The sequence below is a fragment of the Rousettus aegyptiacus genome, unplaced genomic scaffold (genome assembly GCF_014176215.1).
Source record: "Rousettus aegyptiacus isolate mRouAeg1 unplaced genomic scaffold, mRouAeg1.p scaffold_m13_p_18, whole genome shotgun sequence".
NCBI lineage: Eukaryota > Metazoa > Chordata > Mammalia > Chiroptera > Pteropodidae > Rousettus > Rousettus aegyptiacus.
The window spans coordinates 5,173,736-5,189,252 of NW_023416293.1; the positions used below are offsets into that span (position 1 = coordinate 5,173,736).

Below are 15,517 nucleotides of genomic sequence, written 5' to 3' on the forward strand. Positions count from 1 at the left end.
CGTGGGCTCATCCCTTTTCCGTCTGTCCTCCTTGCCGCACTTCGCGCCTGGACTGCTGACTTCCAGCTTGGAGGCTGTTGTGCAGACGCTGGCTTTTACTCTGACACCGAATAAACACCTGAAATAAATGGGAGCTCTTGGGAGAACTTAAAGACTCTTATTTTGAAAACGAAGAGGCTAAATTCAGGGAGGTGACATCACTTCCCTGAGGTAGCCTGACTAATTATTAACAAAACTGGGGTTAGGACCCAGGTCTCCTGCCCAGGAATCTGCAGCAAGTGACATTGTCGCCCAGCGTCAGGGCTTCAGGGCAGGTAGTGACGGCAGCTCCAGCTGGGAGCTCATCTCCATGCAGGAAAGGTGGACCTGGGGTCACGCCTGAGCCCGCCATTCACTCCAGCGTTCATCCTGTGGGCGTTTTGGGGAAAAGTCATCTTTAACAGAACACATCTCGAATCATTTTTATTTATAATTCTGCTTTTAAATCAACGAAGCTGTTCTTTTCCAGGAAGTGAAAGACCAGATCACCTTTAAAGTTCTGTGGTTAAATATGGCATTTTCTAATATTTCTGTGCATAAAGAGGAGAGGGCCCATCAGGGGAGCAGAACTGTACCCATTTAGTAGCCAAGTAGATCATTCTCCGAGTCTTTTTTTTCAGTTACAAAGAGAAAATAGTACCTGTTCTGTTTCTCTGATAGTTGTATATAAATTTCTGAGACAATGTGTGGGAAACAGTCTGGAAGATGATGTTTACAAGGTAAAGTGCTGTTACTCTATGCAATAGCTTTTTATTTGTCGATACAGTGTGTATTTAGTATATAGATCGTATATGAAATTTATGTGTTTAATAAACACCTCCAAGTCTCATATTTACAAGGAAAACAGTTACTATTTTTGAAGTGCTAAACTTCAAAGAAAGGTTTGGTGTGGGTGGGGTATATAGAAGAGAGAAGTACTATTTTATACAAAATTATAGTGGGTTCCCTTAAGAAAACGTGGTTTTAGAGCCAGGAGCATCCGGAAAGACCCCGGGGCTGAGCCCCCTGCCCCGGGGGCTGTTTCCTGCTCCCCGAGTTGCCTGAGCTGGGGGTTTGCTGACCGAGGTCGCCACTGACAGTGTGGTTGCTCTTTCACTGAGGGTCTTCAGCACTTGGAATGAACAGCATTTTTTTTTTTTTGTAATAGGTGTGAAAACTTGAATTCTTTAGTAGTAGTGTTTTTAAGATGCAGTGCCTATTTTTACTATTTTAATTGAGGTTTAGATTTAAATCCTCTGCTGTTTATATACCAGGTCAGATACGTTTTAGCAAAACAGACAGTTACGTTCACTTACACCTTGTGGACGAAGACTTATGCTTTAAAGTATTCAATTTGATTAAAACGTTTTATTTACTTTTGGAAGTACAATTTTTTGAATAGGTGATATATGCACATAATATCAGTATTAGAGTCCTTCCAAGTTCTGTTCCTAGTTCCCATCGCGTCTTCAGAAGCAACACATGCCGGATTCTGCAGCCTTCCGGGGGGGGTGGGGGGGGCTGTGCCTGGACAGCTGTGTGTGCGCTGTTCCTCACCACCCTCACAGGACTGAGCGATCTGCCTGTAGGGTGGACCTGGCACACACCAAGAACTGTGAGTATTTGGTAAACAAATCACATAAGTAAGATGTCAGAGAAGGATTTACTTGGCCTTCCGTGTGGACTGGCGTGGCTGCTCCGGGCCTCCCTCAGGGCCCTGCAGGCCTTGCTCGGGGGCCGCGGGGCGTCCAGATGGCCTCCTCCCACTCGGGCCAGGGCCCCGCCATGCTGAGACTGTTTGGGGACAGGACGCTCAGATGGACAACAGGTGACCACCACCGGTGTGGACAGTACTGGTAACTGTTGCGTTTCTCTTTGTTTCCAGATGTTTCTCACCGTGTACCTCAGCAACAACGAGCAGCACTTCACGGAAGTGCCGGTCACCCCGGAAACAGTGTGCAGAGACGTGGTGGATCTGTGTAAAGAGCCCGGGGAGAGCGACTGCCACTTGGCGGAAGTGTGGTGTGGCTCAGGTGGGGGACCCCGGCAGCCTGGTGCTGGCGTCAGCGCGTCTTCACTGCCCTCGGTAGTTAGCCGTGGCGGTGTGCGACCCTCACGTTTGTCCCCGGAGGGACTGTGGGATAGAATAGCGTGTCCATCCGGAGATAGTGGTCTCGACCCAGCTTCGTTGCGACATATAAAGTCTATTTGCTGTTTTCTTTTTCTGCAACACAGTAAGTCTCCAGGGCAGGAAAGGTCAGAGGCTGGGCAGCTGATACACCGGCTGCGGTGCCGCGGAAAAGTGCGTGGTGCTCAGAGGTACTTTTCGTATGCCTAGGCTTTGCTTAACTAGACCTTCAAGGCATCCAGATTGCTGTGCGTGCCCTAAGTTTTTGTAGGTTTCTAGGGAAAGCGCTTCGGTGTTCGGGTCGCTGTGGTGGCAGAAGGCAGTGCAGAAATCGTAGGCATTATTTTAAGTCTTGAAGTTAGTCCCTCAGTATAGTTCTTTGGAGCTCTAAACTGGGACGGCCTGGTTTCTCTCGGGCCCAGAGGAGTTTGTAGACGTGGGAGTAATTTTTCCTAAGCTCTGCCTTGTTTCTTTCCAGCCGGCTGAACCCTCACTGTTTCCTTTTCCTCCTCCGGGGCTGCCAGGCCGTGCACCGTGTTACCTGGCTTCACACCATTGCTGGGATCGGACTTAGCTGAGACTTAGCTGAGCGCTCCCTCGCTCACCTCTTCCCAGGCCGGGCCTCTTCCTGCCTCTGGCTGACTTTCCTACAGGCGGGTGTTCTGGAAAGTCTTCTGCATGCGCCTGGAGTCGCTTACATAGGAGCTGAGTTGGGCCATTTGCATCAAGAAACCCAAGTAATCCTTTTTAAATGAAAATTTGATAGTTTGGCTTTCCTGTCGGAACTCTGTAGTGGCTTTCTCTTCTACTTGGAATAAAATCCAAACTCCGGGTTTGTTGTCCTGTGGGGCCGTTTCCCTCCTTGCCTCCTGCATCTTTTTTTACATTCCCGAAGGAGCTGAGCTCTGTCCCACTGTCTGGCCCTCGCTGTCCCCATTCCCTGCACTGCCCTCCCTCCGGGCTTTGTCATTGCCGGCCCTCCGGGCACTTGGATTTCAGGTGGAGCGTCACCTACATGGGGAGGCTTTTCCCGAGCCCCGTGCTGGCTCTCCTGATGTCATCGTCTCCTCAAGACACGCCACCCTTTCGTGCGTGTTCGTTGTTGCCTCTTTAGCTGCTTTCAGGGGCCCCGCGGTCCCCTGCGAGCGTTTCTCTAGGGCAGTGCCAAGAAGTGGAATTGCTTGGTTAAAGGGTCATCCTTTCTAAGATTTAACGTGGAGTGCCAGATTTCCCTCAGCGAAGGCTATGTGAGTGCACACGCCTTCCAGTTATTTCTAACAGCGTCCCTCATCAACAGTCGATACAGTAATATACTAATTTTTGCTAATTTTTGCCTGTTTTTTTCATTGGCCAATTGGGTTTCCATTTTTTAAAAGTTGTTCCTTCATAGCCTTTGCTCACGTTTCCTTTGGCTTTTGCCTTTCCTCTCTTGAGTTGTAGGCATTAAAAAACCCCACTCTATTTTTTTCTGGACCTCAGACCTATTCGTGGGTTATCCTGTTTGTGGGAGAATCCTTTCCTTACTCCAACGCTGTAAACATATTATCCTGTTACTCCATATTATAAGTTTTTACAGTCTTTTCCTTCCCTCCCTGTCCCTCCCTTCCCCTCCCTCATTAATTTTTGTGACTAGTATGAATCATAGATTTAATTTTTTTTCCCAAATGGATGGTGAATCATCTTAAGTGCCTTATCGAACAGTAGGTTTCTCCTTTATAATGTGACCCATCATTTTATATCCTGTTATATCATACACGAAAGTTATGTTTCTATAAGCTTTAGTCAGTTTCTTTTATTTTTTTCTTCTTGTTTATGACAGAACCAAGCAGTTTTTTAAAAATAATTTTTTACTTTTCAATTATAGTTGATGTACAATATTAGTTTCTGATGCACATAGTGATTAGACATTTATGTCACTTAGGATTTATCGCCCCGATAAATCTAGAAGCTGCCTGACAGCATACAGTTATTCCAGTATCTTGACTGTGTTCCTATGACCACATCCCCGTGACTGTTTGTAGCTACCAATTTGTACTTCTCCATCCCCTCCCCCCTTCCACTCACCCTTTCAACCCGCCTCCCATCTGGCAACTCTCAGAATGTTCTCTGTATCTGTGAGTTGGTTTTGTTTGTTTATTTTGTTTTTTAGATTGCGCATGTAAGAGAAATCATATGGCATCTGTCTTTCTCTGTCTTATTCCGTTCAGCACAATACCCTGAGTCCATCCATGTTGTCACAGATGGCAGGGTTTCACATTTTTTCATGGATGAGTCGTAGTCTGTTGTATATATGTTACCACCTCTACTTTATTCATTCGTCCATCGATGGACACCCAAGTCGCTTCCATATCAGGGAACACATGGACTCATATGTCCCTTTGAAGTGACATATGAGTGTTTTGGGTTTCTTTGGATAAATACGCAGAAGTGGAATTATCGGGTCCTCCTTTATCTCTTGTTATATATAGCTTTTGTTTTAAAGTCTATACTTACTGGTATTAGTATTCCTATCCTAGCTTTTTTGTTTCCGTTTTGATGGAATATCTTTTTCTATCCTTTTGCTTTCAGTCTGTGTATGTCTTTCGATCTTGTGAGTCTCTCGTAGGCAGCATCTGTGTAAGGGTCGTGCTTTCTTATCTGTTCAGTCACTCTGTCTTTTGACTGGAGCATTTAATCCATTTCCACATAAAAGTAATTATAGGTACGTAGTTATTGCCATTTTATTATTCATATTTTTGATCTTTTTCTTCTTAAAGAAGGCTCTTTGACGTTTCTAGGTCTACTGGTTTGGTGGTGATGAACTCTGTTAGTTTCTGCTGAGAGATCAGCTGACAGTGGTGTGGGGGCTCCCCTGTAGGTAACTAATTGCTTTCCTCTTGCCGCTTTTAAAATTCTCTCTCTGTTTCTAACCTCTGGCATTATAATTATGATGCGTCTTAGTGTGGGTCTCTTCGGGTTCATCTCATTTGGGACTGTGTGTGCTTCCTGGGCTTGCGTGTCTGTTTCCTTTGCCAGTTTAGGGCAGTTTTCATCATCATTTCTTCAAAAAAGGTTTTCGCTTCCTCGCTCTCTCTCTTCTCCTTCTGGTACTCCTAAGATGTGAATGTTGGTACACGTGACGTTGTCCCAGAGACCACGTAAACGATCTTTTTGGATTCTTTTTTCTCGTTGCTGTTCTGGTTGGGTGTTTTCTGCTACCTTATCTTCTAAATTGCTGCTTCAATCCACTGCTTTATCTAATCTGTTGATTCCTTCTAATATAGTCTTTATTTCACTTAGTCTTCATTTCTGATTGTTTTTTGTTTTCTATCTCCATTTTTCTATCTCTTTGTTTTTAAGTTCTGACTGAGTTCATCTACCATTACTCTAAGTCCATTGAGCATTCTTATAACCAGTGTTTTGAACTCTGCATCTGATAGATTGCTTGTCTCCATTTTGTTTAGTTCTTTTTCTGGATCTTTGTTATGTTCTTTCATTTGGGACATGTTTCTTTGTCTCTGCATTTTGACTGCTTCCCTATGTTTGTTTCTATATAGCAGATAGGGCTGCTGTGTCTCCGAGTGTTAGGAGAGTGGCCTTATGTCGTAGGTGTTCCATGGGGCCCAGTGACACGGTCTTCACCAGCTCGGGGTGTGCTCCTTGTATGGACTGTGTGTGCCTTCCTGTTGTAGTGGAGCCTTGGTTTTTGTTTGTACGTCAATGGGAGGGATTGACCCTTGGGCCGATTGCATCTGAAGACTGGCCAGTGAGGAGTTGACCCTGCAGAACAAGATTCGCTTTAGTAGGACTCTGGTGTCTGCCCAGAGTGCCCTTTGGGTTTGCCATTCTGGATGCAGCCCTTAGTGGAAGCTGGCCACTGGGCGTGCTGGCCCTGGGACCTTTTGGGAGGGGCCCTGTGCAGGCCGGGTTCAGCCATAGCCTGTGCCATGCCTGGAGCCACCTGGCAAGAGTCACCCAGCAATCTCCTGATGGGTGCCACCTGTGCTGGGCTTAGAGGTACCTCAAGAAGCCAAACCACAAACCGAGGCCAGATGCCGCAGTGCTGGCTTGGGGCTGCTCAGTTGCTGCTTTTTTTGGGTCTGTGAACTTTTGAGAGATTTCAGGAGAGTCCACAGGATGAGATAAGACAGGCCATTTGTATGGAAAAGGCTTTGGAAGTGGCTTGGGTGGGCCTGCAAGTTGGGAGGGGTGGGATCTTGGAATCACCTTGGTGGAGCGACCAGTGTTAGCCAGGTTGATGGGGACTCAGATACGGCGGCCACCTGGGTCTGCATGCCGGGAGGAGGGGGGATCTCAACAAAGGAACAGGGGGTTCTACCAGCACTTCTGTCTGGGAGAAGGCCATCCCTCCAGCCCTTGCCCTGAAGTCAGACAACTCAGTCCCTCCTAGTTTGACTGGCCCCAGCGCTGGAGCTCAGAGCGAGCAAGTCCATCAGTGGTGAGTCTGTGTGCGGGCCTTTTAAGAGGAATGTCTGTGACTTCTGATTCAGCCACAGTCTCCGCTGATTTTAACAGCCAGAAGTGCGGGGACATCTCTTACCGGCACTGGAACCCTGGCCCGGGGAGCCTGGTATGGGGCTGGGACCCCTCACTCCTCTGGGGGAACCATCATATCCAAAATACACCTCTCGAGTCTCAACTGCCACACACGGGCGTGGGACCGGCCGTTCTGCGTCTCCATCTCTCTTAACCAGTCTTGAGTTGGCCTCTCGTGTGTGTCCCCAGACGTAGGACTTCTGTTCATCTAGTTGGTTCCAGCCACTCCCATTGGTGGCTGTTCTGTAGTTTCTTTGTAATTTTCATGTGGTCGTGAGAGGAGGTGAGCACAGCATTTACCTACTCTGCCATCTTGACTGTAACTCCGGAATCAAGCAATTTGAATTACTATAGTTTTTTTTTAATATGTTGGGTATCTGTAAGCAAATGTTTATTTCATTCTTCTACTTTTTCAAAAAATACTTGCAATATTATTGTATATTCTTTTTCAGATATATTTTAGAATTATTTTGAAAGCTTCCTTGAACAATTCTGTTGGGAATTTGATTGGTTGCTGTGAATTCATAATTAATTTGAGAGTTGTTTGTGTGGTATTGTGATTAAGAGAAGGTCTTGGGTATCAAAATCCCATTTGTGGCATTTACTAACTTTATAACTTATGGCAGGATACTTACTCTCTGTAATATGCAAGTGTTTTTATCTACAGAATTGGGTTAATAATGGAAACGACCTCATCAGATTCCCAGAGATAATATTCGAAGGGGTTTAGCAGAGCCCCTGGCGCATTTAGTATTGGGTCTCAATAAGTAATAGCCGTTATGTTTTAAACTCTCCCCTTTTGGCTACAAATTGTCCACGGTGCTCCTTTTCTAGAATAGTAAATACATTACTTCTATTCTGTTAGCCGCTCATGTTTCTCAGCTCCTTTCACTGACAGTCTGTTAGAGTGAGTAGCCGTTATTTGCCATCTCCACTGTCTTACTGCCCACTCGCTTGTTTGCTAGAGACCATGTCCTGGATTCCTGTTCTAGGCTTGGAACCATGCTGGATTGTGAGGGACAGAGAGTTGGAAGTTTCCTGCCTTCACGTGGAAGCAAGTTTCAGCAGACAGTCATAGTAGTGTGATAACTACAGTAACGAATGGGTGCGCTCCATCTGCAGAAGGAGAAAAAGGTGCTGGGAATGGCCTTTTCAAAGTCACATAGGCGTGAACGCCATGACCAGGGGGTAGGTGCGGTTGGAGCATGGGGCGTTAGTAGGGGACTTTGAGGACCTTGGAAGTGTATTGCAGCGTGTGCAGGCCTGAGCCTGACCCGCCATCATGGGCCATCAGGGCCTTAGCGCCTAGACCTTATGTGGAGGTTCACGCCTTTTAAGAGGGTCCAACCGGCATGGACTCGAAGTTGCTTCACGGCCATTGCGTTTTCTCTTTGCTTCTGGAACCTGGGGAATTTCACTTCATTTCTTTTGAAATAAAGTTGGGGTGTGGGTGTGTTTGGTGAGGAGGTAGAGAGCCCACTCAGAATTTCTGTTCAGCTAGTTTCTCTCTGGGGGATCTTGGGTAGAATTTCTGTGGTTTTTAGAAGAGGGGTCCCCGTGTCCTCTTAGTGTGTGATGCGACTGTAAATAGCACCTGAACTGCACTTTGTTGCAGTCAGGCCGATTGAGCTCAGGGTTCGTTCACAGACCTGGCTGCCGAATCCTCGGCTGCTCAGTCCCCTGCCCACGTTGTTTACGAAGCACTTAGAGTCTAGTGTTTGATTACCGACAAGTGCATTAAGTTTTCTTAGGCTCTTTCAGCGTTCTTGTATTAAAAAAATGATATTGACATTACTGGAGTTTTTTGCATTTTAAGCAGTTGTAGCAAACATTTTTTTTTTTATATATCCAAAATTCTTGAGATTGGAAGAATTTTTGAGAGGACTCAAGATATCAAGATATATCATTTCTCCCGAAGTTCTGTTTATTAGTGTGTTTTGTCTCTTGGAAAGTTCTGATACCTAGCAGTCTCACTGGAGGGGCCAAACCGATACATTTTCAGTGCAGTAAATAGCCTTTTGTTTGGAAATAGATACTGCTGATTTTTTAAAAAACAATAAAATTATGATTTAAAAATAGCCTAATAGTAAGATAAAGCTATTTAGAAAGTTGTTTTTAATTTTTTTGGTTTACATATTTAGAGGATTCTAGAACCATTTGAGTCAGAGGGGGCCTCAAAGACCTTCCCATCTAATAGCTCAGAAGCGTCGAACTTGCCGCGGGTAACCGGCAGGCTCGTGACTGGTGCGGGGCCCGCCGGGTCCGTTCCGCTTCCCAGTTCTCCACCCACCTTCGACACTGATTAAACGTGTGGAAAATCTGTGATAATTCATTTTCTAAAGATTGTTTTAATGAAAAAAGTTACCGAAGATGCTAAGTATTTCCTACATGCAGAATGCATATTTGCATGAAGGATAGATAGTTTATGCTGTGTTTGACTCTCTTACCAGCAGATACTGAGATTTCTGTGTGTTTCTTTTAGAACGTCCGGTTGCTGATAATGAGCGGATGTTTGATGTCCTGCAAAGATTCGGCAGTCAGAGGAATGAAGTTCGTTTCTTCCTTCGTCATGAACGCCCCCCTGGCAGGGACATGGGTAGGTAGCATCCTGAGTCGTAGGAGATTTGAACTTCGATTTCTGCTTCGGAGCGGGGGAGGTAGAGGTGGCATGCGATCAGGCTGCAGGTAACTTAGGGGTGAAGGAGAGGGAAGGACCTGGAAACAGCAAGGAGAGACAGACCACCCTTCTACGACCTTGCCGTCAGGGCCGACGAGGGAACGGTTTTTTGTTTGTTTGGTTTTGCGTGACGATGGGAGAAGTTCTGTGGTGGTTTTTAACGCACGTGGGAAGGAACCAGCAGAGCGAGAGCTTGAAATCCATGCAAGAAAGGGAGTGCTTGTCGGGCGTCACGAAGAAGGTGCCGTGGCCGAGAGCGCCTTCCTTGGAGGCGGAGGAGGGAGCTTCTTCCATGGTGACAGAACAGAAAGAGAACGTGCGGGTGCGGGCAAATGCAGCATTTGTGGGAGCAAGGTGGGGACTTCTCATCGGAAAACATTTGTTTTCCCCGAAGTAAGAGGCGAAGTCATCTGAAAGTGATGCCGGAGGCGGCCGGCACTTTGCGTGTTGTGAAGACTGGGAGGGACCCCCGCTGGGCAAGCCAGCCCGCCGGGTCCCCGGAGGCCGCATGACCTCCCCGAGGGAGCATGGACACCCCGCGACCACGGGCCACTTTTCTCCAGCCCGGACCGTTGGAAGAGGAGAAAAAGATGGTCGGATTGACCGAGGGTTGGGGTTTTGCCAGACTGATTCAGCGGATGGTCAGGGGGACGGGGACGAAGGGGACGTTGGCCTGATGGCGTCTACGCCGGGTGGGGAGGAAGTGCGCACCGCGCGGACAGTGGGGAAGAGTGGCAGGTTCAGAGCCCGCAGGTCTCTGGTCAAGGAAGGCGCGTAGAGAGGGAGTTAGGACCGGAAGGAGCACGCTTGGGCGTTAGCTTTGGGAGGTGGCGCTCCTGGGCGACATGCTCCCAGGGCGGTCGGGGAACGAGCCTGAAGTGCAGAGGGCGCAGGAAGCCGCGTGCCAAGCGGATGCTCCCAGCGTCTGTGTGGGAGCATCCGGCACGAAGGCAGGACCTGGAGGCGAGGAGCACGGGGGTCAGGGAGTCGCATCTGGAGCGACGGGGGCTGTGAGCAGAGTTCATAGATGGCAGTAGAGGAGGGTACTAGAGTTAGCGTCATAGAAGGTAATCTGTGAAGTGGGGAGGCGGCGGGCCGCCAGCGCTGGACGCTGAGGACAGCCGTTCCTGGGACCGGGAGGTCTCGCGGGGTGCGGGAGAGCAAGCAGTTTCGAATCGGAGATCCGCGGGAAGGTCCGTTCTCACTGGGAAGCCGCAGGTGGCAGCGGGCTGACTTCGGCCTTCTAAGAGTGATGGAACTCGTAAAGCGGAAAGTCGAGGGCCTGTGACTTCAGTGTATAATTCTTGGGAGTAAGAATGTAGGTAACATGGTAATTATTGGATGTTAAAAATCTCAGTTTTATTGCTTTAATACAAATGTCCATATGGCACCCAGGAGTTAGACATTATTAAATTTAGAGTGTGAGGGACCCCAGAGTTGACTCAGTCTGGCCTCTTCCACTCTGCAGATGAGGAATGCTGATCCTTAGGGGTTACATGCCGGGTCAGAGGCTGCAGACCTAGCGGCAGAGCCCAGAGCCGGGAGTGCAGCTGGAATCACCTCGGCCAGGCCAGGTGGGCCTGCCAGTATCACTGCTGTCTGAGTTTTCATTTACATAAGCAAATGTTTTCCTCAGCTGCCTTTTTTGGAGTTTTAAATTGGCGTCTGCATCTTATTTTTATTTTATTATTTATATTACTGCGTACATCCTTTTCTAATAAGTGAGTTGTATTTTACCTGTTTATCTACCAGTTCAAATATCCTCCTGTGTAGCACTGGGTAAATTATTAAGCAGCCTCTCAGCAGTGCAGTGTGCCGTTTCAGTGTGTCTGTAATGTGAGAAATGCAGTCCGAAGATAAAGGAGCTGTTTTCACATTGTCACAAAGCACCAGTGCCACATAGTGTTTAAATCAAGATAAAACAGGATTGCTTCTTAGTGTCCTTTAACGGCGTGTTTGGTGCAGACTCCTGGATCGTGGAATAAGGCAGCTGTTACCATATTCTTTTTCCAGTTTAACTAGGACCTGGGACCCAGAATGTTATGAAATTATTTTTAAAGCTCCTGGCATTTACTCTGTAACTGAACGTGCTAAGGAGAAAATGGTTAAGTGCTGTCTCCGAGGCAGCAAAGAAAGCAGTTATTCTTAAATGCTGGAAATTATTTTTCTGGCAGAACTATTGTGATATTACCTGTGCTATTTTGTCAGAGAAGGAACAGTGTTTTAAAAATAAAGCTAATACGTTATAGTTGGGTATAGATATGACACCTGGCTCTGAGGACATCGTGTTTATTGGTGTGGGAATTTATACTATGCTTCGAGGCAGGTGCAGTGGCAATTTGATTCAAAAGACATTTTAATTTAAAATTTCTTGGGAGATAATAATTTTTCTCATTTCTGGAAGTACAGAAGCTTAATTTCATGTATTTTAAAAATTCTTTGTTGATACTCTTTGTCTCTTACAACGTATTAGTTTAAATTAAGACTGTTTTCCCCTTATGCTGCATTAAGTAGTACTGAAGACCCATATATTGTGGCTTGGGAAATTATTTTTAGTCTAAAAAGCAAAATTATAGTGTTTCCCAGTTAGTACTTTCCCAAACTAAGAAAATAGAAAATTTTTTACTTAAATGGGGAAGTTCTTCATAGCACTTATGAATTCCCACAAAATGCCCCAAATAAGCTCAATATTTAAAGCGTCGCTTCTTCCATTTTTCAGTTGCTTCTTCCCATATGTTACAAATACTGCTATGAGCACAAGGATGGATTGATTTAATTTTCACTTAATTCTTTCAATGACACTATTTCAGATTTCACTACTGAGTAGCTAAACGGAGAACTAGGAGGAGCTGCTATTAAAAGTAAATGATATGAATTACCCATAATCAGAAGTACATTCATTTTGTTAATTTCTCCTTTTCTGGTCTCTGAATCACACAGCTTTCCTAGAGAATAATCAGAATATATTTTCTGGTGCTTACTGTTCCCTGTTCCAAGTAGGGTTTTCCAAAGCAAACCAAATCACAAGGCAACACCTCTGCTATGAGAAAATTTTTTGTTTCAAGAATGCTTTTAACTTAAAATATCAAAGGGTGGTTATTCTAGAACTCAGAAATGAACTCTGGTGTTAATGCGTAGTTTTTTATTTTTGTGCTTAGTGAGTGGACCGAGATCTCAGGATCCAAATTTAAAAAGAAACGGCGTGAAAGTTCCCAGTGGACATCGCAGAAAGGAGAATGGCGTAAGTGATCGTTTTTACCACGGCGTCGCCTCTCTCGAAACCTTACATCTCGTTCAGTGCACTTGGTTCTTCAGTGGGTTATTAAGGATGGGTTTTTTTTTTTTTAAAGGTTGTTTTAGATTTTTTTTTGTAGAAACAATGTTAACGATCTCTACAACGTTGACTTGAAAGAAGGTAGATGCTGAATGTAACACAGATGTGGAGCAAAACAAATGTGGAACACGTTTAAGGAAGTATTTGGGTTTTGGTGATGTTAGTCGCTGCTGTGATGCTCCTAGAAAAATAGAAGGTTCTGTATTAATATTCTCGCTATTGCATATGAATGCCAGCCAGTATCTTTGGGGTACCTCGTACACGTTTTCCTTTTGCAGCCCGTAGGTTCTAATACTGTTGGGGATTAGCCCAGATTGCCTTTCTTCAGTCTCCTAGGTGGGTAGTGCTATTACGTTGTGGTTTTAATTTCTATCTCTGTAACGGTTAACGATGTCGAATATCTTTTCATGTGTTTATTTGCCAGTTTTATATCTTCTTTGGTGAAGTAGTCCACTCTTGCTCGTTTTTTTTTGTTTGCAAATTTTTTTTGCAGTCTATGGCTTGTTCTTAGTATAATTGATCAATTTAGAAGTTTCGTAGTTTTAGGTTTTACACTGAAGTTTATGATCCATTTTGAGTTAACATTTGCATGTAGTATGAGAATTAAAGCTTTTTTAAAAATGTGGGTATCCAGTTGTAGAAGCTGTATTTGTTGAAAAAACTTTTTTTCACTCCGTTAGTTGCCTCTCACTGTTGTCAAAAATCAGTTGCCGTATATGTGTGGAGTTGTTTTACTCTTCTATTTCTTTGATCTATTTATCTCGAAATCAGTACCACACAGTATTGGTTACGAAAACACTGTTAACTCTTGAAGGCAGGTACTGTAAGTTTTCCACCTTTATTATTTTCAAAGTTGTCTTGGCTTTTCTAGATTCTTTATATTTCCACACGGAATTTGGAGTTTGCTTGTCAGGGTACACAGAAGCCGCCTGGATTTTGGGTGAGGCTCTGTTGAATCAGTAGGTCAGCTCGGGCAGCCTTGCCACCTGATGGTGTCGAGGTTTCCGCTCGCGACCACCTGGCCGTCCCCCTCCAGCACCTGGGTCTTTCTCAGTAGCGTTCTGAAGTTTTCAGTGTACAGGACTTGCACATCTTTTGTTCGATTTATTTCTAAGTACTTCATATTTTTATGCCATTGGAAATGGTATTTAAATGTTTTTTTTTCCCCCCCAATTTTTAGTTTTGTAGTTTTGCTAAATAATTTAGCTCTGGTAGCTTTTTTACAGGATTTTCTTCATAGATGACTATGTTGTGTATGAGTTAGAAAGTTTAATTCTTCCTTTCCAACATGGATACGAGTTATTTCTCGTTCTGTTGCATGGGCTGGAGCCTCTGGGACCATGTTGAACAGATGTTTTGATAGTGGGCATCTTGCTTTTTGTTCCCAATGACCCAGTGTATCTTGAGTATTTTTAATACTGGTGTCATATTTTTAAAGGTTGTTCTGAAGACTATTTTAGGTTTGTTGCCAGGTCCCCAATATCTTGTTATGTAATCAGATACTACTTTTTAAATGTATATTAACTACAGAACAAAGTAATTGCAAACTGTTTAAAATTAAATAGTTTCAACAGTTGGTTTCATTTATGTCACCAACGGTTGAAACTATTTAACTTTAAATTTACCACTTAAAATAAAAAAACTTTGATAGTATGTTTTACATCTTAATAAATAAGTATGGGGGTATTATTATAATCTTTAATATTATGGAAGAAAAATGGCTAAATAATTTTGTCACGATTGGTTCAGGTGAAGCTTATAAATAGTGTAAATAGACTTCCGAGAGAGAAATCGCTACGATCCTTTCGTAGTAAGTGGGTTTTTTGTTGGTGTTTTATCTGTAGGTTAATAGTCCTCGGATGGATCTGACTCTTGCCGAACTTCAGGAGATGGCGTCTCGCCAGCAGCAGCAGATCGAGGCCCAGCAGCAGATGCTGGCTACCAAGGTAAGGGCTCGCCCGGGGAGGCCGAGGAGGCCGCTGCTGTCTGCGCGAAGCCCTTCGCGTTCTGCCCTCCTTGTCAGCCAGCTGCCTCGCGGATGGGAGCGGATGCTCTCGGCCCAAACGTCCCCTGCCGTGTGGTGTGGCCGTGCAGTGTGTTCTCCTCTTTAACCACAGCCCTTTGATCCCAGTCGTTCAAGGTCTCCCTGACCTGTCGTTCTGATCCAAACAGCCGAGCTCTGCCAGGCGTCAGTGAAGCAGGGCGGCGGAAAGACCCCTTCGGCTTCTTTGTGGAAGCTGCACTGTTCTGAGTCCGTCCCAAGTCGCGGCTTATATATATATATATATATATATATATATATATATATATATATATATATATATATATATATATATATATATATAACAAGAGGGACTTTGAAGTCCACGGGTGCTGGCGCTCTCCCCTTCTGCCGCTCGGCAATGACAACAGGCCGCTCGCCTTATTTGGGGACATTCTCCACCCGCAAGCTAATCCTAACCCTGGCCATGAACAAGGAAAACAGAAGAGCCTTTCCATGGCTATCAAAGCCAGCCCCAGTGACCTGGGGTCGCCAGTCGATGGTTCGGCACAGCGAGTCACTCAGCAGGGCTTTGAGGTGGTGGCCAGGATCCTGTAAGGCCGTTCTCGGCGTGCACCGCGCCTGCCGTGGTCGCCCCCTGGGCTGCTTCTGCACCCAGACGCCAGCCTTTTCCCAGTGACGTGCGTCCTTGCTTCTCAGATGTTAATAAGCACACGGATCACCTAAGAGTCTTGTTAAAAATGTAGGTTCTAGTCATTAGGTCTGGGTTGGGGTCTGAAGTTTTGTGTTTCTAGCAAGCTCCCAGGTGATGCAGATGGTACC

General features: G+C 45.4%; 1 protein-coding gene across 2 annotated transcripts in view; it reads left to right on the plus strand.

Annotated features, from left to right (window-relative positions):
• The window catches only part of TP53BP2 (tumor protein p53 binding protein 2), a 49,174-nt gene that overhangs the window by 15,061 nt on the left and 18,596 nt on the right, over positions 1–15,517 (plus strand). For both annotated transcript variants that reach the window (XM_036235419.1, XR_001594173.2), the window contains 4 exons: positions 1,904–2,051; positions 9,165–9,278; positions 12,518–12,600; positions 14,538–14,639. In XM_036235419.1, the coding sequence (XP_036091312.1) occupies positions 1,904–2,051; positions 9,165–9,278; positions 12,518–12,600; positions 14,538–14,639 (447 nt within the window). Of the gene's footprint in view, positions 1–1,903; positions 2,052–9,164; positions 9,279–12,517; positions 12,601–14,537; positions 14,640–15,517 lie in introns of those variants that run through there.